The sequence below is a fragment of the Aedes aegypti genome, chromosome 2 (assembly GCF_002204515.2).
Source record: "Aedes aegypti strain LVP_AGWG chromosome 2, AaegL5.0 Primary Assembly, whole genome shotgun sequence".
Taxonomy (NCBI): Eukaryota; Metazoa; Arthropoda; class Insecta; order Diptera; family Culicidae; genus Aedes; species Aedes aegypti.
The window spans coordinates 47754212-47780768 of NC_035108.1; the positions used below are offsets into that span (position 1 = coordinate 47754212).

Here is a 26557-nt window from a genome sequence, read left to right on the forward strand (position 1 = left end):
CAAGGAAATTCCTATGTTAATGTTGTCGCAGGTGATTTCAGCTAATCCAGCAGCAGTTCTTCCTGTCTTTCCATCAAAAGTTCAACAAGGAATTAGGAATTCCTTCAGGGATCGTACCAAGAATTCCTACAAGGATTCCATCAGAAATTTTACCAGGAATTCCTCCAGGTGATGCTGCAGAAATTTTTTCAGGGATTTCACTATAAATCCTTCATGGATTTCATCGGTAATTCCTTCATGATTCCACCAGGTGTTCCTCCAGAAAAAAAATAGATTTATCAAAGAATTCCTGTAAGGATTCCTTTAGAAATTCCTTCCAAAAATTCATCTGGAATTCCTCACGGAATTCTATTAGTAGTTCCTCTAGGGATTCCTTTAAAAGTTTTTCTAGAGATTCCATCAGGAGAACTTCAAAAGTTTTAATCAGAAGTTTTTGTAAAGATTTCACCAGGAATTCCTTCAGAAATTCCACCAGAAACCCCATCAAGATTTGCTACAGGGATTCCCAAGGGATTTCACCAGGAGTTCCTATAGGGATCTCGTCAGAAGTACCTTTAGAAATTCCATTAGGAGTTCCTTCAGGAGTTCTTTTAGGTTTACAGCAAGAGTTTTTTCTATGGGTTCCAACAGAAGTTCTTCTAGGAATTTTATCAGGAGTTCCTCCAGAGTTTCATAAGAAGTTCCTTCAGAGATAGATTCTACCTGGGATTACATCAAGAGCATCCCTAAGGATTCCATAAGGAATTCCTTCAGGGAATACATCATAAGTTTTTCCAAGTATTCAATCAGAAGTTTCTCTAGGGATTTCATTGGGAATATTTCTAAGATTTCATTATGAAATTTTCCTGGGATGCCATCATTAACACCTTCTGGGATTTCATCAGAAGTTATGTCAGGAATTCTATTCTTCTAAAAGTTCCTTCAGGATTTCCTTTCGGATTTCTTAAACGATTTCTTTCGGAATTCCTCTCGGAATTCCTTTCGGAATATCTTCATGGATTTTCGCGGGTTAGGCCTGATTTGCTGCTGAACAGGAATCGCTAAAGAAATTTCTCGTCGATTCCTTGCAGAAATTTTCTACAGAGGCTCCCGTTTGAACTGACATCTCTTTTCAACTGCGTACTGCGATCAGAAAAAAACGTTTCCTTAATCGATTCCTTGCAGGAATTTTCCATGCATCAAAATAGGCCAAGAAATTACTTGCCAGCAGGCGAATCAGGCTTTATCCGGAATTGCTTCAGGGATTCCACCAGTAATTTCTTATAAGGATTTCACCACCGGAATTCCTCTAGAGATTCCTTGTGGATTTTTCCAGTAATTCATTAAGGAATTAATTCCGGAATTCCTCAATTAGGAAATCACCAATATATTCTCCAGTGACTCTATCAGAAGTTGCTCCTGTGATTCAAAAAAAAAATCCTTTAAGGATTGCTCCAAGAATTCTTTCAGTAATTACACCATTTCTTTCACTAATATTTTTTCCGATGATCTTGCCGGGAATTCATAAAAAATCCTTCAGAGGTTCTTCAAGAACATTCTGCAAAAAAATCCTACAATGAGTCCGCCAAGATGCTCTCCAAGGATCCTATAACGAATTTCTCAAGGGATTTGACTAAAATTTTCTATAGAGATTCCACCAGTGATTCCTTCAGAGACTTCTTCAGTTACTCTATTTATTTAACTAGTAATTTTTCGAGAGAGTTTTTCAAGAAATTTCACCAAAAGTTTCAGATTTACCACAATTTCTACCAGAGTTCCTCCAGAAGTCCTACCAGAAAATATTTCAATGATTTTACTAGGATTCCCTTCTGAGAATTTATTAAGCATAAGCGTAGATTACCGTACAATTCGTAGTAGCTACTCGGTGATTGACTAGAGCAATCGAAGTTGCACAGAGATTTAAAAAGTGGGACTTGGGATCAACTTACCATTCTCAATTAGCATTAGCAATAGCATTAAGCATTTCGCACAAATTCGTAGGTGTTACAGCCCTAGACCATTATTGTATGAGGGTTGCCTCCTTCCCGTCTGTTACCAAAGTCAGAAATTTGGAACTAACCTCTAACTCTTAGACAAGATTGACGAATCCTCCAATAGTCGAGAGCTGTCCTGGCCACGTCCTTGCGAAAGCTGGGGAATGGGAAAGGATGATTGATATAACACCTACTTAAGAAAGATGCAGAGAACTCTACGACCTCTCATAAGTATTACGGGATGTTGTGGAATGTTTTATGGAAAGGGTAGTGCCATAGGATACGTTCGGTAGACGTTCTGGCCGACAAATGGTTACTATTTACGCATAGTGCATGATCACTGTTGATCAGAACAAACTCGCCAAATTCCTTTTTCGAAACTCCTCCGCAATCCGTCGCTCCTCTAATCGTGAACAATAGCGTTTGTTGGCTTGTTGCAGTTCATAATCCACCCCGAATCGAGCATCCACGAACCGCATTCAATTTTTGAATCAACACGCTTAACACACACAGGAGATAAAAAACGAGTCGTGCGAAACAAATTCAATTGCTGGAGTCATCCCAAAGCATGTTCGAGCAAAACTCCACAAATCATCTTCAGATATAATCTCCGAAAAAGCACTACAATCACCTAAAAAAAACTTTGCACAGAACATTTGCACGTGGCATAGTACCATCCGCCGAATCTTATTTTCACCATTTGAATTCAGCTTACCATTCTCAATGTGCACAAATCGAGAGTTCATTCAGATTTGATCTAGATAAGTGAAAACTGATCTAGATCAGTTTTGTCTTTTTAAAGGAGTGTCCTAGCAAAAAACTTTCTTCCATGTAGTTGTTCATTGAGGCTTTTTTGACATTTCTTCCGAAGACACTTACACTCTATCACTGACGTGGGTGGCGCTGTTTGACACTTTAGTAAAATAGTCAAAAATTCGATTTTTTGGATGAAAATGTTTTGCCATCGAGTTTGTAAAGCTTAACAATAAAAAAGTAATTTAACAATATTTGCTAGCAATATTTTTAAATTAAATTATATTTTAGTAAAAACAGTCCTAAAATAGTGTTTTATAAAATCCTGGATTATTCATGAACCGGCAGATGACGGCAGATATTTTTTTGTCCACGACTAGTCAAGAACATAAGTTTCATTGTCGTAAATAAAACAAAGTGGGACTAATTTTGGGATCGAAAAGAAAACAGTTATATCAGTATGTGGATTTGAAATGAAATATATGTCATTTAGTCTGCTTTCATTTCTAGAGAATAATCAGATTTAGAAAAAAAAAACTACATGAACTTCTGAAAATTCAGACGTATTTCATTTATTTGCATCGTATAATATGGCTTTTATTAAACACAATACTATTATTCTAATGAAAATCGAAGGATAGATAGGCAGATACACACATGGGACAAATTATCTTGAATTCCGTTTAAACCTTTTTAAGAACACCAGTTTAGAGATGACTGATCTAGATCAGTTTTTACTTATCTAAATCAAATATAAATGAGCCAAAATGTAGTACAAGTTATTCCAAAATACTTTGCCGAATACACCAAACCTCTAGGATGCATCTCCAGAGTACTAGAGGATTTGGCCGTCGAAAACAGCGATCTGAGCCTAGGTGCGACGCGCAACATGTTTGATCCTGCCCTCATCGCACGCCCCCGCAGGAGCAAGCATCAAGGTCGAAGGATCAGGTCTCGATTTCCCGTCTGAGAATGTATTGAGGTTTATCAGAAATTCCTTTAGAAAAACCCCAAAATTTTCGGTAGAATCCACATATTTTTTTTCTGAAAGAAAGAAAAATATTTTCGAGTAAGAATCTACCAGGAATTTTGCAAAGGATTGAACTAGATATTTTTCCTTTATCGATTCTAGGTACTCCATCATTTTCTACAAAATTTTCAAAGATTATTTATCCAAGGATTCCACTGATATTTACTCAGAGGATTATACAAAGCATTTATCTGCACGCCTTCTGGTTGAATCCCTGAAGTGACACCTGGAAGGGTTTTCTTTTGGAAAAATTCATGGAGAAAATTCTTGAGAAATCTTTGGAGGAATAATCAAAGAAATCATTGGAGAAATTCCTAGAGAACTTCCTGGAGAAATTCTTAAATATATCTCTGGAAGAACTTGTAAAGCAGTCCGTGAAGAAGTTGCTAAAGGATTCTCTAAGGGAAGTCTTGGTGGATTCCTAGGAAAAATTCAAGCAGGAAAAAAAATAAATTCATTTAGGAATTCTCGGAGGAATTTCTAGTAGATTTTTAAAGTAATTCCTTAAGAAATCCCAGGACGAATGCCTCGTAGGAAGAATCTTAGAATGAAACATTGCAGGAATTTACAAAAGAATTAATTGAAGATTCTCTAGAAAAATCCTCGGAGTATAATCTGGAGGAACCTGTCAAAAAATTGCGAAATCTCTAAAGAAGTTTCTGGTAAAATTCCGTGGAGGAAGTTTCGGTGAACTCTTCTGCAGTAGAGTAAAGTGGGGCAAAAGTTCGAGTGGGGTAAGAGTTTCTTTTCAAGATTTCTAGCTCAGTTTAAAACAAATCTTATAAATGTCATGGTGGTTCGAATGCTATTCAAGTAAGAGACTTGCACTCCAAATATCATAAAAATCGATTGAGATTTGGACAAGTTATGACTACAGTCGACTCTCCACATCTCGATGTTCTACATCTCGATATCTCTCCTTATGTCGATGATTGCTTCGGTCCCTTCATTCTGCATACGATTTCTCTCTCCATATCTCGATATCCTCCTTATCTCGATATCTCCATATCTCGATGTGTTCCTGTTGATTGTTTGTTCCCAATTTTCTCTCCATATGTCGATATGAACATTATCAAAGGATACTAGACCAGATTTAAGTGATTCAGAACAATTTGAAAACTCGAAATGCAGTTTGTTTGTTTATTATTTTCCTAGTAACGGAGTGATTTTCAATCTAGTGTTCATTAAATTAATGTTCTTTGTCTCGATCTCTCCCTATCTCGATGGTCCCTTCGATATCGAGATGTGGAGAGGCGACTGTATTTGTTGTTTTTCGATGTGAATATTGTAATATTTGGTCAAACTTTCGTTGCATGGAACCAATTGTAGATAAAATCTTTTTCAATATTTTATGTAAGGGCGTTTCTAGGCCCATTATAAGGATGCTTTGAGGTGTATTATTTTTTTGCATAAATGCTTGGAAACGTTTTTTGGCCCAAGTTGGCGCAAAAGTTCGAATCAGCGAGGCAAAAGTTCGACCCATGTATAAACTAATGGAAAAAAGTGCAAATTGCTTAAAATCCACATATTATCTTAAAATTTTTCTAAATTTGCCTCATCGTGCGAAAAATGTCACAAAAATTTTACATTTTCACGTAGTTTAGTGAAAAACTGCTATTTTTGGGGATATTTTAATTACCCCGGTTTTGGGCAATTTTTTGATGAAAATTTAGAGTGTATTTTTCAGCAAACATACAGGGGGCAAAATGATTGAGATAGGCAAAATTTTGCCTAAATTCAAATGCTCATAACTTTATTAAAAATTGATGAAATTGGATGCATCTAGAAGCAGTCGACGGCACATTTGATCTACTTTCAGGAACTTGCTTGGTCATGCATATTGACCACTGGACACCGGAGATGTTCCGGATTTTCCGAGGTCATGTCTAAATGTCATTTTTTCTGTCACTTGTATTTTTGTGCGGTGTAAAGTTGGATAGATGTTTACTATTTTCCTAGAAACTAGAACTAATAGGAAGTTGAATGCCGCCGGACGCATCTAGATTGGTTGGAAATCTTCAGAAATATGACCATTTCCGTAAAATGGTTCCGGAAAACATGGTCAGTCATGTTTTTATTCCCAATTATGTAAATACTATCCGGAACTATATCCAAGTGGGCATCAACCTTTAAAATGATGTTTCCAGCAGCATATTCAGAACCATTGGATGTATAGACCACTTTATAGAAGGTTCCAGGTGCCCTGGGGGAAGTGGTCAATTAGGAACATATCTGGAACCATATCAATATGAGCAATAAACTTCATGATTTTCAAAGGTTATGCTTTCCGAAGCATTTCCAGCACCACCGGCTGCCATGACGACTCTATAGTAGGTTCCAGGTGCCCCCGGGCATGTGGCCAATTCAAAACATGCCCGAAAACACATCAGTATGGGTATAAACATCAAGTTTTTTGAAGGCTATGCTACTATAGAAGCATTTACAGTGCAACATATCTATATAACCACTGCACTGTGTAATAGTTTCCATGGGCCCTGGGGATGTGGTTATGTTCCGAATTGGCCACATCTCTAGGAGCCCATGAAATCTACTATAGAGTGGTTATTTAATCTTGTGATTCTGAAAATGCTCCACATCCTTCAAGTCACATGGATCCTACTGTTCATGGTAGAAGGTGATTCTTAACAGGTGAACGGCCAAATTGGCCAAATCCCCTGGGGCACCTGGAACCTACAATTAAGTAGTCATGGCAGCCGGTGGTGCTGGAAATGCTTCGGATAGCATAAGCTATGAAAACCATGAAGTTTAATGCCCATATTGATATGGTTCCAGATATGTTCCTAATTGACCACTTTCCCCAGGGCACCTGGAACCTTCTGTCGAGTGGTCTACGTATCTAATGGTTTTGAATATGCTGCTGGAAACATTATTTTTAAGGTTGATGCCCACTTGGATATAGTTCTGGTTAATATTTACATAATTGGAAATACACACATGACTGACCATGTTTTCCGGAACCATTTTACGGAAATGGTCACATTTCTGAAGATTTCCAACCAATCTTGATGCGTCCGACGGCATTCGACTTCCTATTAGTTCTAGTTTCTAGGAAAATAGTAAACATCTATCCAACTTTACACCGCACAAAAAAACAAGTGACAGACAAAATGACATTTAGACATGACCTCGGAAAATCCGGAACATCTCCGGTGTCCAGTGGCCAATAAGCATGGCCAAGCATGTTCCTGAAAGACGACCAAATTTGCCGTCGACTGCTTCCAGATGCATCCAATTTTATCAATTTTTCATAAAGTTATGAGCATTTGAATTTAGGCAAAATTTTGCCTATCTCAATCATTTTGCCTATCCCCTGTAAGTTTACGGCTTATATCAGCCTGTCTTGAAAGTAACGATATTTTGTGTTTTGGCCAGCGAACTTTTGCCCCACTGGTGGGGCAAAAGTTCGTTTTAGACAATCAATTTAAAAACTGTTATAACTAAAAATTGGTAAACATTTTGACACAAGTTTGTTCAGCAAAATTATAGCCAATATGTTGAAGGTTCACTGTATGGTATTTATTTTATTTCAACTGCTATTGTTTTTCTGAAAACTTCGATTACACCACTAAGGTCGAACTTTTGCCCCACCTTACTCTAGTTCTTATTGAATCCTTAAAGGCTTCCTTGTGGAATCCTTGGAGAAATTGTATGTAGAATCACTGTAAGTAGTCCTGGAGTGAATCTAAACTAGACCAGAAACAATTGCTGGAGGAATTTCTGGCGGAATTTCTGATGGAGCTCCTGATGGAATTTAAGGAGGAATCTTATTAATCCACTATCCGCTTATTGATAGAAAATCTACACTTCATCTTAAGAGCAGCTTTTGATTTTCAAAAAAAAATGCAGGCCAGCCATGGTACATGCTGTACCAATATGAACTAGCTGTTGTAAAGAAGAAAGCTCTGTAGATTGTAGAGAATTCAAAATAAAATTTTAAAAATGATTCTGAAGCTTACTTGCTGGTATAGGACTAATGAGTTACAAATAGTATCCAATGTTAAAACACTGCAACAAATTTCGAATAAAATAATTAATAATTTTCGACAAAAAAATATGCGTTATACATATACCTATTTAGGTTAAGTTCAGTTAAGTTAATTGAAAGCGTTTTTTTTCTGTTATGAGCAGGAGAAATCAACTCATCATCTTGTGGGCTTCGTGGTCGTGCAGTTAACGGCGTCAGTCGTTTAGGCGAGTTGCGCTACGAAGCGTGGGTTCGATTCTCGCTCCAGTCTGTGGAAACTTTCCGTTAGAGCTCCTCGATGGTTCATCAGGCAAATTTAAAAAAAAAACGTAAAATTTAAACAAAATCTGCTGTTAGACTTCCTGAAATATATGGTTCACATTGATTTTGTTTTTCTAGTGCAGTTGTGAGCACATATGACGATGAACAATTTTGAATAACTTCTTTAAGAAATCCAAAGACACTCACAGTTGAATCGAGCAATAATTATATTGATACTAGTGGTCCCGGCAAACTTCGTCTTGCCATCAAGTAGGCTGTTGAAAAACGCTATGCAAGTCCCGTGTAGAAAATGTCAGATTAGTTTCTCCCGTTTTGCCCACTATTCCGCAGATTTTCTTAAAATTTTTCTTCGTACAAACACGTCGGAGCTCTGGACGAATTCACCAGTGAAAGAATCATGTAAGTCCAAACTCCCGTTCTCAAGCCATTTCGTGACATACAAACATCATTCCATTTTTATTTATATAGATTCGATTACAAGCATTATCAATGACCGATTCTAGTGAAGTTTTCAAACACAACTTACTTTTATCGAATCCCGTGTAAACCTTGGATTAAGAATAGGTACCAAATTAAGATAACATTCTGGGGAAAATCCCAAATCAGAACATGTAAATAATAATGATTTTATGACATTGTGAATCCTCCTGATGCTATCAAATGTAATCAATACGTAACGAACGGAACCATTCCCCCTATTACAATACGTAGCAGATGTGAGAACAATAAGCTGGGTGATAATTTGCGTCAACACTCGAGGCTCGTTGAAAGAAAGTATAGCATCGATTACGACAAACTCAGACGCGTCGGCAGTCTCAGAAGAAAATTCTTGCCAGCTCACAGAGTGTAACTACTTACAGTGTTGGACAACTTTGAAACTTATTCGATTTTGAATATAAAATTATCACCTTTGGTAGGCTAGATCTTAGGTATTTATGGGCCGATTTGGATGAAATTTTCACATCACGTCAGCCATAACGTGAATTTTACCAAACATATTTGAATATTTTTTTTTTTACAATTTCGAGTTCAAAAGTGCTAAAGATAAGTAAATTTTAGGATAAAAAATGATAAACGATTCATCGGAAAACATTGAAGCCTTACAAATAACTCTTTAGCAAACTTGTTTATGTCGTCTAAATGTACAACTTTGCTGAACACACTGAACACACAAATCTCGGTTAAAAATCAATTGCTGACCGCTAGTCTGAGCGGATCTCTTTGAAATAGTGAACATTAGCCGAGCTTATCTGAGTGTTAAGATACCATGAAACTTTTGTTTCAATTTTTTGAATTATGTCAATCGTAGCAATTTGTCCACACATTCAAAAATGTATGTTGCAATTAAAGTTATGTTTGCAGAACTGCAAAAATTTAATTGAAATCGATCAATAAGCAACTCAGATCTAGCTCTCTAAAGTTGACCATTTTGTATTGAAAATCGAAAAAGTTTCAACTATATTTTCCAATACTGTATACACACATCTTGTAGGAGGAAGCCCCGAGATACAGTGCAGTAAGGGCCTCGAGGGTTATGAGTCAGAAACTTGTCGGACCATTTTTTGAGCGTGGGTGCGGTGGATGATAAAAAGATTCGTTGGCGGGTCGGTCGGTGGGCGTCCGGATGCTGCCAGTGTATTACAAAGAGCAACAAGCTCCGATGGCCTTTGTCTCGTTCGAGAAGGACCCACGATGGTGATGAAAGATAAAAGTTATCCTTTATAATTGGTAATCTCGTTGTCCTTTGCATGGAAAGCTCCATGGGTCTCTTTCTGGATAGTTTGAATCTGGTTACTTTGCGTTGGTGGTTGAAAGTGATTCCCACTTGACTTGGGGCTACCTGTTCCACCAGCAGGGAAATTAGCCCTCATTGTTTTATGACCTGATGGAGCTAATTTTCTAAACTAATTAGAAACAGTTGTTAAGAATTTCCTCACAAGGAGCAGATGATTGCTGAACTAATTTTTCAATCCGAGAGGTGAGAGCACTTTCTTCTCTCAGTGCCTTTGAATGTTTCTTAAAACTTGAACACGCTTTGATGTGCTTATCAGTAGCCCGCAATGCAAAGTGGTAAATGAGATTGAAACGTTGGCAGTTCTATTATCGCCTTTTGCCAACGACGAAAAACGTAAATTTGCACAGCTGGTACTTCCCCGTATTTTCTCCGCGCTTGATAGAAGTCTTCGCACAGGAACTTTCTCGTGGCCATAGGTTTGAGTGCGACATTTTAAATGGAAATTCCAATTCATTTTAACCAGAAAGGCATTTAAATGAAATGGCTATTTACCGTGTACGCACCTAACTTTGCGCAGCTCCAAACTTTGCGCATTTTAAAGAAGCATGAAAAAATGATAATGGATCATTGATTTTTTTAACAATTCAGTTTCAGCAACATGTTCGTTTATGTGAAATAAATATTTGACATACATTTGTTTACTAAAAAACCCTCGTTATTGTTAGTAAATAAACAAAAAACCTTATAAAACGTCAACTTTTACACCGTCTTAGCACAAGTGCTAAGGAATGGCTCTGCCAAAAATGAACATTTTTGTGAACAAAACTGTGTTGTGAAAAGTATATTTGCGGTGTTTTTGCAAAAAAGGTAATATTCCAGTAATTCTATTAATTTTCCATATAATATGTCGAATTTTTATTTGAAAAAAGCGATGCGCAATGTTAGGACCCATTTTTTACAAGAGGGTCTTAATTTTTGCGCACTTCTAGTTATTCGGAATGGCATGTAAATACATGTACGTCCTTGCAAATGAAAAAAGCTGTCGATCTTATCAGGAATGGTCACTCAATCCATAAGGCAGTGGCTACATGTAATATTCCTGAAAGTACCTTTTGTATGAAGCTGAAGGCAAAGATTTTGCAATGCAAATCTCGGAAAACTCACTGTATTGACGCAGGAGGAGACTTTTACTGTTAACTTGGATAATTGATAGCGCAATGGTTGGCTTCCTAGTTGATGGACAATGATTCAAGCTCCAGTTGCCTAGCAAAAAGCGTTCAATTATGGAATATCCGTACTGGCGGCAATTCAAAAAAAAAAAAAATAAATAAACACCAGAGATCGATACATCTCCCGAACTTATCGATGCTTTCCATGGATTCAGTGGAAAGTAAGGGTCCGTCCATTAAGGGACAGCCCCTAAGCAACCTGAAGCTTGAAATACTAATAGAAAAACAAGAAAACTCTCGAGCACAGCTCGCCTGAGCTTCAGTTTAGGCACATCACTGCTACAGACTCGTCAAGTTCATCTGGAAATCCTCCACTTTCAGCTGACGATATGTACAACAGAGAAGATTTTGTTTAAAATGCTTCCGAATTGTGCGAAATCGAATCGGTCACGGCCATCAGCAGTAGATACGAGCATCAAATTTCGTAGTTATTCACTTATATAATATATAATATAATTTTATAGTTATTCAAAGCGATGGAACAAAAAAAGAAAAAAAACAAGAAAATGAAAAATAAGTTTAATAATTAAAAAAAAAAAAACAAGATAATAAATTACATAAAGCAACGTACGTAAACAAATAAGCATAAGCTGTAAACTATATTGTTCAGATTGTAATCTTGTGAGTATATAATAAAAAATAAAAACATAGTAACTCACTATTCGCGGCCACTCTATGTTTGGGGTGGTTGAATAAATTAAATTGAAATTTACGGAAAAAAAACTCCTGATGAAACTCATTAGTTATACCCTTTTTGTTCAATGCAAAACCAGTAAAAAAGTAAAATTATTATTAGCAAACGAGCATTTTGAAGTATGCGCAAAGTTAGGCACATCATGCGCAAAGTTTGGAACAATCCAGATTTTGTGCGCAATGTTAGGCACAAGGTGGTGAATCACCTTTTGCATTTTTTAATTTTTTTATGGATTATTTTTATTTTTTTAAATTATGTGTTCTACTAAAGGGATGAAAGCCTATCGTTGGCAAAAGTTTGAATGAAAAAATACAGATTTTAGCCTTATTTGAAGCGTAAATAGGATGATAATTTCTTAACTGCGCAAAGTTTGGTGCGTACACGGTAGTTACTTCACAACAGACAAAATTGTTCGGAAGTTACCGCAAAACGGGGTAACTTTGATAGTTTGTTGGAAGAAAATTTGATTTTAGTTCAAAAAAGTTGGGTTTCGAGTGACGAAAAAAGTGTATGCTTTATACGCCTATGAATGATGATAGCAACTCCCTTAAGGGGGCAGGATTCGTCATTGATTTCGGAATTCTCAAAAGCAGTTTTTTCGTTCAAAACCAAGGAAATTTACAGGAAAATGTGTTCACTGTATTCTATTCTCCAATCGAAACACAGTGAACACATTTTCATAGAATAATTTTTAGATTTGAACAGAAAAACTGGTTTTGAAGTTTCGATGATGACGATGATTACGATGACGGAGCGTTGATCGTTAAATGCTCCATCCAGTCGATCATTACGATAAACAAAAAAGTTTGAATCTTTTTTGAGCTTGGAGGTTTCAAATTAGTCGCTTGTTTCTGTATTAACTGCAATATGTATATGTTAGCTGTTAGAAAATTAAACAGCTGGTCGTTACCATTCAAAAAACGAACATTCCAATTCATAATATAAAAAAAAAATAACAGTTTTATTACTAAATGTGACACCAACTTGGACTGCTCCAGCCATAGTGGTTTTAAACATTGCATCAATCATTTGATTCAATTTTCAGTTAAAAATCAGAATTAGAATTAGTTGGGATTTTCCGTTGATGAAAAGACGGAATAGGAGTCCCGCAGTGTCAAAGTTACCCCATTATCGAAGATATCTCGTTTCACGGTACCTACCTTTAATGATCTTCTTATTGTATTCCTTATTTACTGTAAATAAGGACACACTAATCCAATAAGTCAAGTAAGAATACTAGAGCGTGGGAGACAAATCGAGCTTTACGATGACGATTAACGTAACTATTGACATCATTCTCGTTGTCACCGTCGTCATGAATGATAGAACCGAAATGTCCTCAGCAAATGAGATGAGAGTATGATGCCTACAATCGATACGGTAACTATGGTTCGGCTCATCCATCAATTGATGCGATTCTCTTTACAACATTGCTTCCATGCTGGCGGCTAGGCTGCTGGATGCTGGTCTGGTACTATAAACGGAAAACTGCCTACACATGTCGTCACTGCACAAACAAGCAAATATACACAATCGAAGGATTTGTACTGACTTGTTTCGTGTGGGATTTTGGAGTGCCCGGCTCGTCCGTCGTCGCAGTTTGATAAATGAGTCGCAATCGTTGTCTGCCAACTGATGACATGGGCCACGTAACATCGTTTTAAACAATTTCGCTTTCTCTGAATCCGACCGTTGTTATCCACGGACACAATAATGATGGCGCCTATCAGATCATTATAATTCGTCGCCTGTCCGCCTCTCGGGGTCACTATGACTTCAGGAACTTTTAAAGGCTGTATCCTTTGTTAAGTAACAAATTCTAGACAAAGCATTCAATTGTGATGTAATGTGATCGATCTCTAACTCTAATTATTATAAGATATAAGTCTACTAATTTATTGACTAGGAATAGTTTTCGCAACCTGGTACATCCAACCATAAACCATTTCAATACAAAAATATAAGGTAATGTGAGAATCAGAGCAGGCTTCGCAAATCTCAAATATAAGGCTTTAAAAACATACAGAATTTCGATTTCTCGTTGGATCCGTTAGCTAAGGCTAGCGGTAGTAATACTTCTTGGACTCCGTCTTGGAAAAAAAAACTCTCAGAAGGTCTCTTCTTCTTTCGTTTATTCACTCAACATGGTTGCAACTACGAACAAAAGGAAGGATGAAACCCTGAATTCATAACTTCCTTCCAAAAAAGTGGGTTTTAAAACTGTAACTAAACGTGACAAAAATGACACGGTAAATGGTTGGGCATGGCGTACCATTGGTACCTCGTGTACCTACAGGAATAAAATAGACCCCATTGTGTGGTCCTTAGCCTCTTGTCCAGCAACTCCTATCCCTACCTCCTCGTGGTACTAGCCGGGGTACGAGTAACCTTGGGGAAGATCGGGTAACCAACCCCCGGTGGGAACTTTGGTTGTATGCTGACAGGGAAGGGGGGGTTTGCTTTTGCTCTGGCTTCTGCAAACTTGGAGAGTCTGTACTCCATGATAGGAGCCTCTCACAACAGCGTCTGTTCCCCATGTCAGGGGCGGCTGATCATCGTCTGAGTGCCAGAGAAGGACTCTAAGCTAAACTGCGCACTATGGCCCTCCGAACATTTGGGGGGAATGGTCCTCTGGAAATCAGCCGTAAAAATACACCAGCACAGGAACGTCAACGAGAGAATACGGACCGGCACAATCGGCAAAGACCATAGCGACGAAAATGGACTAGCGAATGGAAACTCGGTACGTGGAACTGCAAATCTCTCAACTTCATCGGAAGCACACGCATACTCTCCGATGTACTGAAGATCTGCGGTTTCGACATCGTAGCGCTGCAGGAGGGGTGCTGGACAGGTTCGATGGTGCGAACGTTTAGAGGTAATCATACCATCTTCCAGAGCTGCGGCAACACACGTGAGCTGGGAACAGCTTTCATAGTGATGGGTGATATGCAAAGGCGCGTCATCGGGTGGTGGCTCAAAGGCCTATTCTTTAACTTCAGCAACATAAACGTGCATAGCCCTCACTCCGGAAGCACTGATGATGACAAGAACGCATTTTACGCGCAGCTCGAACGCGACTACGACCGCTGCAAGCCACAACGTCAAGATCATCATAGGAGATTTGAACGCTCAGGTTTGCCAGGAAGAGGAGTTCAGACCGACGATTGGAAAGTTCAGCGCCCACGAACGACAACGGCCTACGACTGATAGATTTTGCCACCTCCAAGAACATGGCCAATCGCAGCACCTACTTCCAGCACAGCCTCCCGTATCGATACACCTGGAGATCACCACTGCAGACGGAATCACAAATCGACCACGTTTTGATCGATGGACGGCACTTCTCCGATATTACCGACGTCAGAGCCTATCGTGGCTCTAACATTGACTCTGATCACTATCTAGTGATGGTGGAACTGCGCCAAAAACTATCCGTCATCAACAATGTACGGTATCGATGCCCGCCTCGGTATAACTCAGCGCGACTGGCCCAACCGAACGTTGCTGCCGCATACGCGCAGCATCTCGAGGTAGCGTTGCCGGAAGAGGGCGAGCTTGACGTAGCCACTCTTGATGACTGCTGGGGCAACATAAAAGCAGCCATCAACAACGCAGCCGAGAGCATCGTCGGGTACGTGGAAAGGAGGACATGTAACGATTGGTTCGACGAAGAATGCAGGCAGGTTTTGGAGGAGAAGGATGCAGTGCGGGCTGCAATGTTGCAGCGAGGAACGCGACAAAACGTGGAGCGATATAAAAGAAAACGAAAGCAGCAAACCCGCCTATTGCGGGACAAAAAGCGCCGTCTGGAAGAAGCGGAATGTGAAGAAATGGAACAGCTGCATCGTTCACAAGAAACGCGAAAGTTCTACGAGAAGTTTAACGCATCCCGAAAAGGCTTCGTGCCGCGATCCGAAATGTGTAGGGATAAGGACGGAAGCATCTTGACGGACGGACGGAGGTGATTGCAATGTGGAAGCAGCACTACAATGAACACCTGAATGGCACGGAGAACACAGGCGCCGAGCGTCACGACAGCGGAGGAAGTGACTACGCCAGCACGGCGGATGAAGGAAACCAACCTGCCCCCACATTGAGGGAAGTTAAGGATGTCATCAACCAGCTCAAGAATAACAAGGCCACTGGTAAAGATGGTATTGGAGCTGAACTCATCAAAATGGGCCCGGAGAGTTTGGCCGCCTGTCTGCACCGGCTGACTGTCAGAATCTGGGAAACGGAACAGCTGCCGGAGGAGTGGAAGCAAGGGGTCATATGCCCCATCTACAAGAAGGGCGACAAACTGGAATGAGAAGAAGAAAGGGCGACTACCCTGAATGCCGCCTACAAAGTGCTATCCCAGATGATCTTCCGTCGTCTATCACCAATAACAAATGAGTATGTGGGAAGTTATCAAGTTGGTTTCATCAACGGTCGCTCGACAACGGACCAAATCTTCACCGTACGGCAAATCCTCCAGAAAAGCCGTGAATACCAAGTCCTAACGCATCACCTGTTCATCGATTTCTAAGCGGCATATGATAGCATCGACCGCGAAGAGCTATGGAAAATCATGGACGAATACAGCTTTCCCAGGAAGCACACAAGACTAATAAGAGCAACGATGGACGGTGTGCAGAATAGCGTGAAGATCTCGGGCGAACATTCCAGTTCGTTCGAATCCCGCCGAGGACCCAAATGTACCACGTACAAAACGCTTATAAGACCGGTGGTCCTCTATGGACATGAAGCATGGACCATGCTGGAAGAGGACCTGCAAGCACTTGGAGTGTTCGAACGAAGGGTGCTTAGGACAATCTTTGGCGGAGTACAGGAAAACGGTGTGTGGCGGCGGAGAATGAACCACGAGCTCGCTAGGATCTACGGTGAACCTAGTATCCAGAATGTTTCGAAAGCCGGAAGGGTGCGCTGGGCAGGGCATGTTGCAAGACTACCGGACAACAATCCTGCAAAGATGGTATTCGCGTCGAATCCGGTTGGCACAAGAAGGCGGGGAGCACAGCTAGCGAGGTGGTTGATCAGGTGCAACAAGATCTGTAGAACGTGGGCCAAAATCGAAGTTGGAGAGACACAACCATGGACCGAGTAAATTGGCGTAACATCGTTAACGAGGTTTTATCAAATTAATTGATGTAACACCAACTAAATAAATAATAAACGTGGCAAAAATGGAAGAAAGGACGTTTTTTTCCGGAATGCTTGCTTTCTTCCAAAGGTGAAATGGATAATGTTGATAATTGCATCGAAATGAGCAATCAGTTAGATGTCTTAGACAAATTTTTCGAACATCAAATCGAAGCAGCCCTAATTTTGTTTTATCAATTTAGGATGATAGTGTTGCCTAACACAAAACACCTAGTTATCCAGCTATTTACGAGTGTTAATGGCTGCCGCAAGAAGGCTCTCTTTCTGGTAGGGATCAGTTGATTTGACATTTGGCTTTGGTCCGTTCTATATAAAACAACCCAAGCCAAACGTCAAATCGATTGATTCCTACCAGAAAGAGAGCCTGTTTGCGGCAGCCATTGATGCTTATTAAAACTTGGATAAGAAATAAATGTAATGTTTGAAATGATACTACGAAAAAACGAAATAAATATAAAAGTTCGATTCTATGCTGTAGCACTTAAGGTGAAACATCTCGGAATCCAAAGATGGCCGGCACGATGGCCGACTTGTGCCCCTACTCACGTTTTCAAAGGTACTAAACTGGAGAAATAGTTTTCAATCGTTTCTAATCTTCTTACCGTTTTGATTCATATTACGGACACTTAAGGCCTCAGTGAAGTATAACCCAGCTTGGACCATACAAAATAAATCATTCTGTATGATTTTTTAGCGTTATCGAGCGTCGGAAGCCCTTAACTTTCGGATGGTGGGTAAAGAATACGCGTCCGCAACTTGAATAATTTTAAATAAATCAAAACGTGTGGCCTTTTCATGATTCTTATTCCGGACGCTCCCTCACTTTTGCCTCATATTCCGGACGCTTTGATTCGAATTACGGACAGCTCATGATAATCATTAATTGAACAGTCAAATCATCAATTGAAATCGTTCAACCACTTAAGAGACGTCTAAGGTAGTTGGGTATTATAAATTTGCAATGATATTTATGGAATAAACCTAATAAAACAAGCCTCAAAAATGAGAACTTTTGGACGGCGAAAATTGGAACATTTCGTGTGAAATGTTTCCCATACAAACGAGAGTGTCCGGAATTCGAAGCTGTCCGTAATATGAATCAAAACGGTATTTCAAGCTTTCTGCTAGTGCACAAAGCCAAAATAAAAAGTGCACTGTTGTTGGATGCTTTCTTCGCGAGATTTGTGCCTTTGAAGTTTTAGTGCAATCTTAGAAGTTGATTACAAACTGTTTCACCTTAAGCTATTATGATAGAAACGATTATTGTAAACTAATGCTTTGCTTCTGAATCCTTGTTGGATTTTTATTTACCTAAGCAAAATCACTCCTAATCATAGTGGGAGTAATTTGAAAATTTCTTCATTAACTATGATTCAATAACCACTCTTTGCCTCGGCATTGGCCACCCAACAGAACATAAATAAAGTTGGTTGGAAAAAGTTTCAGCTGTCCAGTGAGTTTTCCGTCGTGTTCTTGCAGTTGGTCCTGCTGTAAATGGAAAATAGCAGAAAACTACCTTCCACGGCACGACAAGACCAACGATTGCGGCGGGCACTAAAAATCTAATTATGTACCTCATCTGGGACGTGCTGTACGATGGAAACTTAATTTCCTGCATTCGTTCATTAGCCGTATATAACACCACGCTCAAGTGTATCATAAAACTTGTTCCATAAAAATGTGTACATAAAATAACATTCTTGCGTGGACTTGCTCTAGTTGCGTTGTTAAAACACCCCCATACCAAGGTTCGTGATTCGTTGTTCACGTCGTCATCTCAGAGTGGAGTTGATATCGATTGTAAGATGAAATTTATGATTCAATAGTTTCCCATCTGTCAAGTCATAATAAATTCATAATTATAGCAAAATGAGGATTGCTGCAGATGAAAAACTGAAATAATTATTTCAATTTCAAATACTTTATATAAAAAGTCGTTTCGTCGGCAAGATTTCTTAGATATCCATCCAGATGCTCATTTGCTTTCTCCTTGGTTCCAAGGAACGAGGAGTATTACTAGTAATTGAAGCGAGTAAATTTGAAACCGACTAGTTGGTTTCAATTAATATGCTTTATTATCTATCCCACCGGGTGAAGTAAATATTATTTTATAATTCCACTTTCAACCGACTATGAACCGAGAAGAAGCGAACGAAGGGCGATGACATTGGGACCTGGAGGGGTGGCAGATGAACATACACCATCATCAAGTTTTTCCCTGATTGATAAAATATAGAAAGCTTTCGTTTCGTCCGTACTGCTACACCATCTGGTACCGCCTACACGTCAGTTGATTTGACCTGAGGAAATTGATAAAAGAAAAGATGTAGATTCGTCTTTTCATCGGATTTGAATGTAACCGATATGTGGAAAAATATGTATTATTTGAATCAAGTACATATTTTCCATGTTTTACTGGCATTACATCCTAACTGGGAAACTGGACTTAGAATTGAATGATTTATTCGAAAAGTCGATAAAATCTCCAACCCTTCAAAAACTTTGACAGGGGGAATTTGAACCAGTATCCTCAGCATGAACTAACTCAATGTAAAAGGTATTCAATGACATTAAAGTCTAATATTATTGTTACAGTTGATGGCATTTTTGATCAACACGAAATAAGTATATCATATACCACAAAAGCTCAGAAAGCGAAAAAAAAAAAGGAAACGAGCTCACCAATTAATCCCGAGACGAGACCCCCTAAAGCTCTTATCTAATCCTAAAAGCAAACGCGCAATTCAACTAATTGTATATTCTGAAATTAGTATGCAGTAAAGACTACAGTTTCGCTGAACAAAACTGTGTCCAAATATTTACCGACACTTTTAAAATCAATTGTCTTAAACGAAATTTTGCCTCTCCGGGCAGAATGCTTACATAAGAAGATCAGCTTTGTTGATTCACTATTTTTTTTAATTAGTGTCATCGAAACGCGAGTAGGACCACAAATCGGCCATTGTGACGGCCATCTTTGGATTCTGAAATGTTTCACCTTAAATTACATATTTTACAGGCTACTGTTTTGATATGCAGTAAGAAGTGTTTTTGGTGTTTATTACACTATCATTCACCAAACCATGTGTTTCCATCGTGTTGTTCACCGTATGGTAGCATTGGATGAATGCCATCACAAGTGCGTAAATGGTGGTTGTTTTCATATCATTATCGACTGTTTTCGAGTGCCGGAAAATCGATGCGAATGCCAAAAAATAATAATACATAATCCATCAGACCGCAACCACGTAGAATCGTGGACTCTTTCCAATTACGTCTTTTCGTACGTTGTTTCAACAGCGAGAACAGAAAACAACAAACAAGGACATCTTTTATCCACACAGTATCATTTTGAAGCGAAATCCTGGCTCATTTTGGATTACAAAACACTTCAGCGCAAAAAAAAGCTAAATCCTTAGTCATTTGAAGTAAATAACCTGTTGTATTCCCACGCCTCCATGAATCCATTTTCGAGAATTCATATTCAAAGCATTCCCGGCGTGAACCACTCGTCCTTTCTGACACCTTTGTTCTGCACTTCATTCCGTCTGTTTTTTTGGCGGAGACCTGGTTTGGTTCCCACGTAGGAAAGCTGCTTTGCCGCTTTTCCACACAATAATAGCGCAGCCTCCACTTTTTGCATCCACCTACTAACAACGGCACTCACTGAGTATCATTTGAGTTTGAAAGCATTATATGGCACCAGACAACGGCCCACGTTTTCGTAATCGAACAATGGCGTTACTATATTTAGCTTTGAGCTTCAGTCCAAATGTTTAAAATTTAATCGATTTACTATTTCTTTTCTTTGCAGCCCGAACTGTACCTCTGTACGCCCGTCAAGGTGGACTACACCAAAAGCTATTACATAGGTAAGTAACGACTTTCAACCATGCAGCAAATGAGTGCCATTAAATACAAACAATTGAAACGCAAATAATTACAACAAAACGTCCTGAAAAGAAAAAAAAATATCATTTCACTTTTGGCAATACAGAGCTCTACAGAAATTTTCGCAGATCTACGGAATCAAAGTTCATTTCCTTTCTACAGATTCCGTATTTTATCACGTTTATCAGGAAACTATTCAGTGACTTCCATGGATACGGATGTTATAGAGATTTGTCAATGAATTTTCTGAGGAATTACTCTAGAAATTTGTACACATATTTCTCTATGAACTTCTGCACAGATTGCTTGAATTTTCTCAAAGGAATCCCTAATTTTCTCAAGGCATTTTAGCACGCTCTCAAAAACATTCGGTAGTTTTTTTCTAAATGGCGGTTACGGTGTCACCCTTCTGAACAATAAATATAAATGAAGAATTGAAATTACAGTCAACTCTACCAAATTCGATATTGAAGGAATCATCGAAATATCACTATATGGAACACATATTAATTTTTCATTATTTCGATTTGTATTAATTTTTTTTACCTCGATGTCAAACCTTATATTTCTATCACAGTCTATCAAACCCATCATAATTAAAATCATAAAATTATGAAATTTATTACCATTTGCAATACATTTAAATCTCTTCATGAAAAAATGAGTTAGAAAGGTAAATTTGCATAGAAAACTGGAACAGATTGCGTCGAGTTAACGTTCAACGCTCCGTCATCGCAATCATCGTCATTGTCGAAACTTCAAAAGCAGTTTTTCTGTTCAAAACTGAAAATTATTCGATGATAATGTGTTCACTGTATTTCGGTTGGAGAATAGAATACAGTGAACACATTTTCATGTAAATTTTCCTGATTTTTAACGAACAAACTGCTTTTGAAAATTCCGAAATCAATGACGGATCCTGCCCCCTTAAAGAGGTATCGATTTACAGGGGATCAAAGTACGCTAGACTGAAGGGACCGCGCATTCCATCGATACTGGGGAAATATTCATAACGAGTAATGCAGAGTAATGCAGAGTTGTTCCATACTTTCATGTAAAAACAATACTAAACAAGTTTTAATAAATATTTTTATTAGTACACCCAACAGCTAACAGTAAGGCATTGCAAAGAAACTAAAATTTTCATAAGTATAAGCTAGTTTATGCCCATCAGGTGCATTTGAAGTCACTATTGGCCTTAAGTTTTTGGAATATGAGTCAAAACAATAGTCTTTCTTTTTTGTTTTGAAGAAAATGGTTATTCTATAATTTTAAAACAAGTACTGATTAATTGATTGTGTATTAACGACACTTTACACTAATATATATTCACTTTTCGACATTTAATTCAATATAAATAAACCAAACGTTTTTGAAATATTAAAACAATATATTTGGAACAGAATTGAATGTATAATTTAGATCAAATAGGGCGTTGCATACCTCTAGGCGATTAACATTACATGATAACTTCTGTGATCGATTACGAAAATGGCCCCAATAGGTAAAAATGATTTTCGCTAAGAGATTCAAGACCGGACTCATGTTCTACTATAACTGGGCAGTCGGGTAGAAGTAACAAACTCTTCAAAAAATAATCATATAACGGTCATAGCACAAATTGCTTGTAAAGGTTTCAAAAATGCTAAAATCACATCGATTTTTAATATTCGAATATTAAGCTTCAATTTTATTCGATTCCAACAAAAATAGCTCCGAATTGAAGTGTCATACAGTAATGTCTCGATTATATCACTGACCCAAAATTTTTTGGCGTGATATTACGAAGCGTGATATGATAAAAATATATTTTTCTGCTATATGATTTTCATTAAAATTTGAGATTTATGTTGCAGAAATAGAGCGAATTTAATGAAAAGCATGTAAGCGATGGGTCAAATGGATATTTATTGATTGTTAAGGGTCATTTTTCAATATAAAATGTATGAATTTCATGCTATTATTGAAGCGTGATAAAACCGAACAGAAAATCGTGCTAAAATCGAGAGTGATTTATTGAAGCGATATTAAAACGAGCAGTTATAAAATCAAGAAACTGTACTAATATTTTTATTGTTGCATTCGTTTTGCTTAACCCATTGACAGAAATTAAGTTAATTCGTTTAGTATGTTATGGGTTTTTCACTATCAAAGTTACCCGCATTATCAAACATACCCCGTTTTACGGTACAATGTACATATAGGTAATGCAATATGCTTCGGCTCTAATAATGGTTATAATTCATTTGGTGGCTATACACTCAGAACGGTTCCGGTTGTCCGAATGCCATTTGACCGAAAAATAACACAAATGGGAAATTATAATTATAGCATTTCAGCTAATGCTTAAAAAATGAAACAAGTTGTAAAGCTCATATAAGTAACGAATGAAACCCTGCAGGATCTTCTAGGAGAATGCCTGCCTAAGTTAACATTACTGCCGGCCACTTCGTGCGGATAAAAGGATATAGTATCTATGATTATTCTTATCTTTCCTTTGATAGGATAGCCTTTTTGGAAGAAGGTTTCTAATTCAATACATTCATAATGTCAACAATCACTATCACAGTTTACTCGTAAGGAAAGCTTATGATTGAACTAAACTAAATAAATTTTAAGTTCATAATTCGGCCAAACAGCAGTTGGCCAAACGACCCATTCTGCCAAATGGCCCAATACCACTCAAAGTTAAAGGCAATGGAACTGAGATTTTTTAAAAACAGACAAGGTACAGAAAAATTCCGATAAAAAATATAAATTTTAGTAGAAACCTAGATGTTTGACTTCCTCATAGCATCCTTGTATAAATCTCTCCGATGATTATTGCACAAATTCATGTACACATTTATAAATTTATATTATCCTTGTAAAAAATCTCATACTCTTCGAAGCTTCTTGGATATACAGGTAGCGGCGTCAGTTGCAGTTCAGACGTGATGTGAATGCTATGATGTAAGAAAGGTGAAGGTTCGGTTTCTGATCTAGTAAAAAAACAACTTTCCGTCAAACCATTCTTGCATAAATGTTTTAAAAGATCTATTCACAGATTTCTCTAAGAAGTCTTGCGTAAATTCTTTCAAAAATTTGTATGAAAATATCTTGGATCTCGAGGAAATCCGTTAAGAAACTCCTGGAAGATATCCAATATAATTTCCGAAAGAATGCCTAGCCTTTAAAAAGTTTTTGACAGGAATGGAATAATAATCTCGAAAGAGATTTCTTGAAAAAAGTGGAGTATTTCCTAAAGTATTCCAGCGAAAAAAAATAGCATCGAGTGAGAAATACTAAAAAAACACTCTAATATTTATTCATAGCCCGAACGCCATTACCCCGATTGCCACTACCCTGAACGCTACTAACCCGAACGCCACTCACTATCACGAATGATCCATTACCCCGAATAGTATAAGTGAAGTATTTCGTGAAAGTCTTAAAATATGACTGGCACGGCTGTATATACATTTCTAATGTAAGCTGATAATCAACAGTGCGTAAAATACGATACTATATTTTCTTCCCATCCATATATCAGCTGTTCTTTCGAAATATTTTGTGGATAAATATTTTTTCCATATTATTTTTATCAGAGATTATACTTTCTTTTGAATATAAGCGGATCCATTAGTTCTGTCAGAATGATTATTGACGTCAGAGATGAAGTGCATTTCATCATGCTTCATGCTTCATCAGAAACATTCCCTTTTTTTCTAAAATAAGCTGTTTTTCGACTTTCTGCTGCACTCATATTTCAAAGAGAAACAGTTATTTCTAATGGAAACATGTAACCATGTGTGTAGCTTGTTGTTTCTGAGCATTTGAATGGAGTTACACGTTATTTAAAAAAGCTATGGTGAAGAAAGGGTCATTCTCTACCTGCCAGTGGTGTTGGTTTGAATGTTGATTCATTCATTTGCTCAGAAACAACGAGCTACACACGTGGTTACCAATGGCTTTTAGGGCGTTATCTCAGATTATGCGAGATATAAGCATGTTTATATCTCACAAATAAGTATTTATCATGGTCTAATCGCTTATCAAAATGAATCCTGTGACCCAACGATCCTCCCCATTAACAACCATCCCTCCCAGTAACCTTTGTGGCGATGCAGAGGAAAGCACGGTCTCCAAATAGCAATGGTTACACACTAACATTCCTCTCCTCAATCCCACCTGACTGCAAGGACGTGGCCGGCGCCGTTATTGACTATGTATAAATAGAGGCACTGAATTATGCACACTGAAAAAGATTATGGCCAATCCCAGCCGAACTTCTAGTTGATTCTTTGTGTATATTCACTGACTTCGGTCAATCACGGAATAGCAACCATTGATATGTGTAGTCAGTCTAAGCTAAGCTATGCTAATAAAATACATCATACATTGCTTTTTTCACCAATGTGAAACTAATGAATAGAAAAGTGTGAAAACCATAAGTCTGGTCATCCCGTGAAAATGTAATACTATTTTAAGACCACCCAAATCGATTTTGATTGACTCTCTCCGCTAAAGTGCTTTTCTGCAGTTGCAATGTGTAAACTTAATAATTAAATTTTGGCATCCTATTTTCTCCGATTCCCCAGTGGGCTTCGAGCCTAATGCTACGATGGCGACGGCTCATCACATGCTGCTGTACGGTTGCGGGGCGCCCGGATCCGAATCGGCCGTATGGTAAGTACGAAGTTACGTCCCGTCACGGATGTAATTGATTGGAAATTTGCATAGTCGACGTCAAATATGTGAGATTTTTTTCTCTCTCTTATACTAATCAGGAACTGTGGCGAGATGGCCAAGAGCGACGACGTCAAGGAGGAGACCGGTAGTCCGTGTGGCGCCGGGTCGTCTTCGCAAATCATTTACGCGTGGGCACGTGACGCACCGAAGCTGGAACTGCAGGATGGCGTAGGGTTCAAAGTGGGACTGGATTCCCCAATCAAGTACATCGTGCTGCAGGTGCACTACGCTAACATTGACAAATTCAAAGGTAAGTACACCTAATTCACGCAAATTTACTCCTAGAATGAACTTATTCTTAAAGACGTCATCCATTAAGTATACCACGCTTCAATTCGTGTCCCTTTCGCCCCGTGTGTTCCTTATGTCCCTAATCCCCCTACACGTTTCGTATAAAATAGCAGCAGCACAACATAACCGAGAAGTTATTTGCCTCGGTATTTCTTCGTTTTAAAATGGAATATAAACTTATATCAATGATTAAAAAAAATACCTCACGTACCAAGCGATATTACGATCGTTAGCTTCTGGTGGACATCTAAAGTGGGGCTGGAGAGAGGGTGCAGGTTTATTTGTGATTGAAATCTACGTGCCGAACTTTTCTTCATAATCCTCATCCCCCACAATATTCCATTGCTGCTTCCGATTCTAGGCGGAAGTCACTGTCTATTCCTCTTCCTGCTCCGTTAAACACGTGATCGCCGTTATCGTCACGTTCTAATATTCTTTACGGCGGGAGGCGAAACCTCATGAATGATTTATTGGTTCGTGTGGGACGCAATTTTCCTCAACTTTCAAATGATATTCCGGTTGCAGCTCCGTGGTCGGTTTGTGTTGAAGGAATCTGCTGCATTTATTATTCATATTCTTGCGTAGGTTGGTCATAATTTTGGTATGAGAAGGAGCTGGTATTGGAAGTTTTCTTTTGAATCTGCTGTATTAGTGGAATGTCAACAGGTGGTTGGTTTTTGAATTCGATTGGACCATGACCGATTTTGATTCGGGTCAATCAAAGAAGCTATCCAAAAGTGAGATAGTAATTTGAATGTTGTGTTGATTTGAATTTTTATTAACGTTTTTATGATCAA

General features: G+C 38.4%; 1 protein-coding gene across 1 annotated transcript in view; it reads left to right on the top strand.

Annotated features, from left to right (window-relative positions):
* The window catches only part of LOC5570501 (peptidylglycine alpha-hydroxylating monooxygenase), a 56848-nt gene that overhangs the window by 18309 nt on the left and 11982 nt on the right, over positions 1-26557 (top strand). Inside the window, exons 2-4 of the mRNA XM_001659127.2 lie at positions 20662-20719; positions 25319-25406; positions 25508-25719. Coding sequence (XP_001659177.2) covers positions 20662-20719; positions 25319-25406; positions 25508-25719 — 358 coding nt within the window. The remainder of the gene's footprint in view (positions 1-20661; positions 20720-25318; positions 25407-25507; positions 25720-26557) is intronic.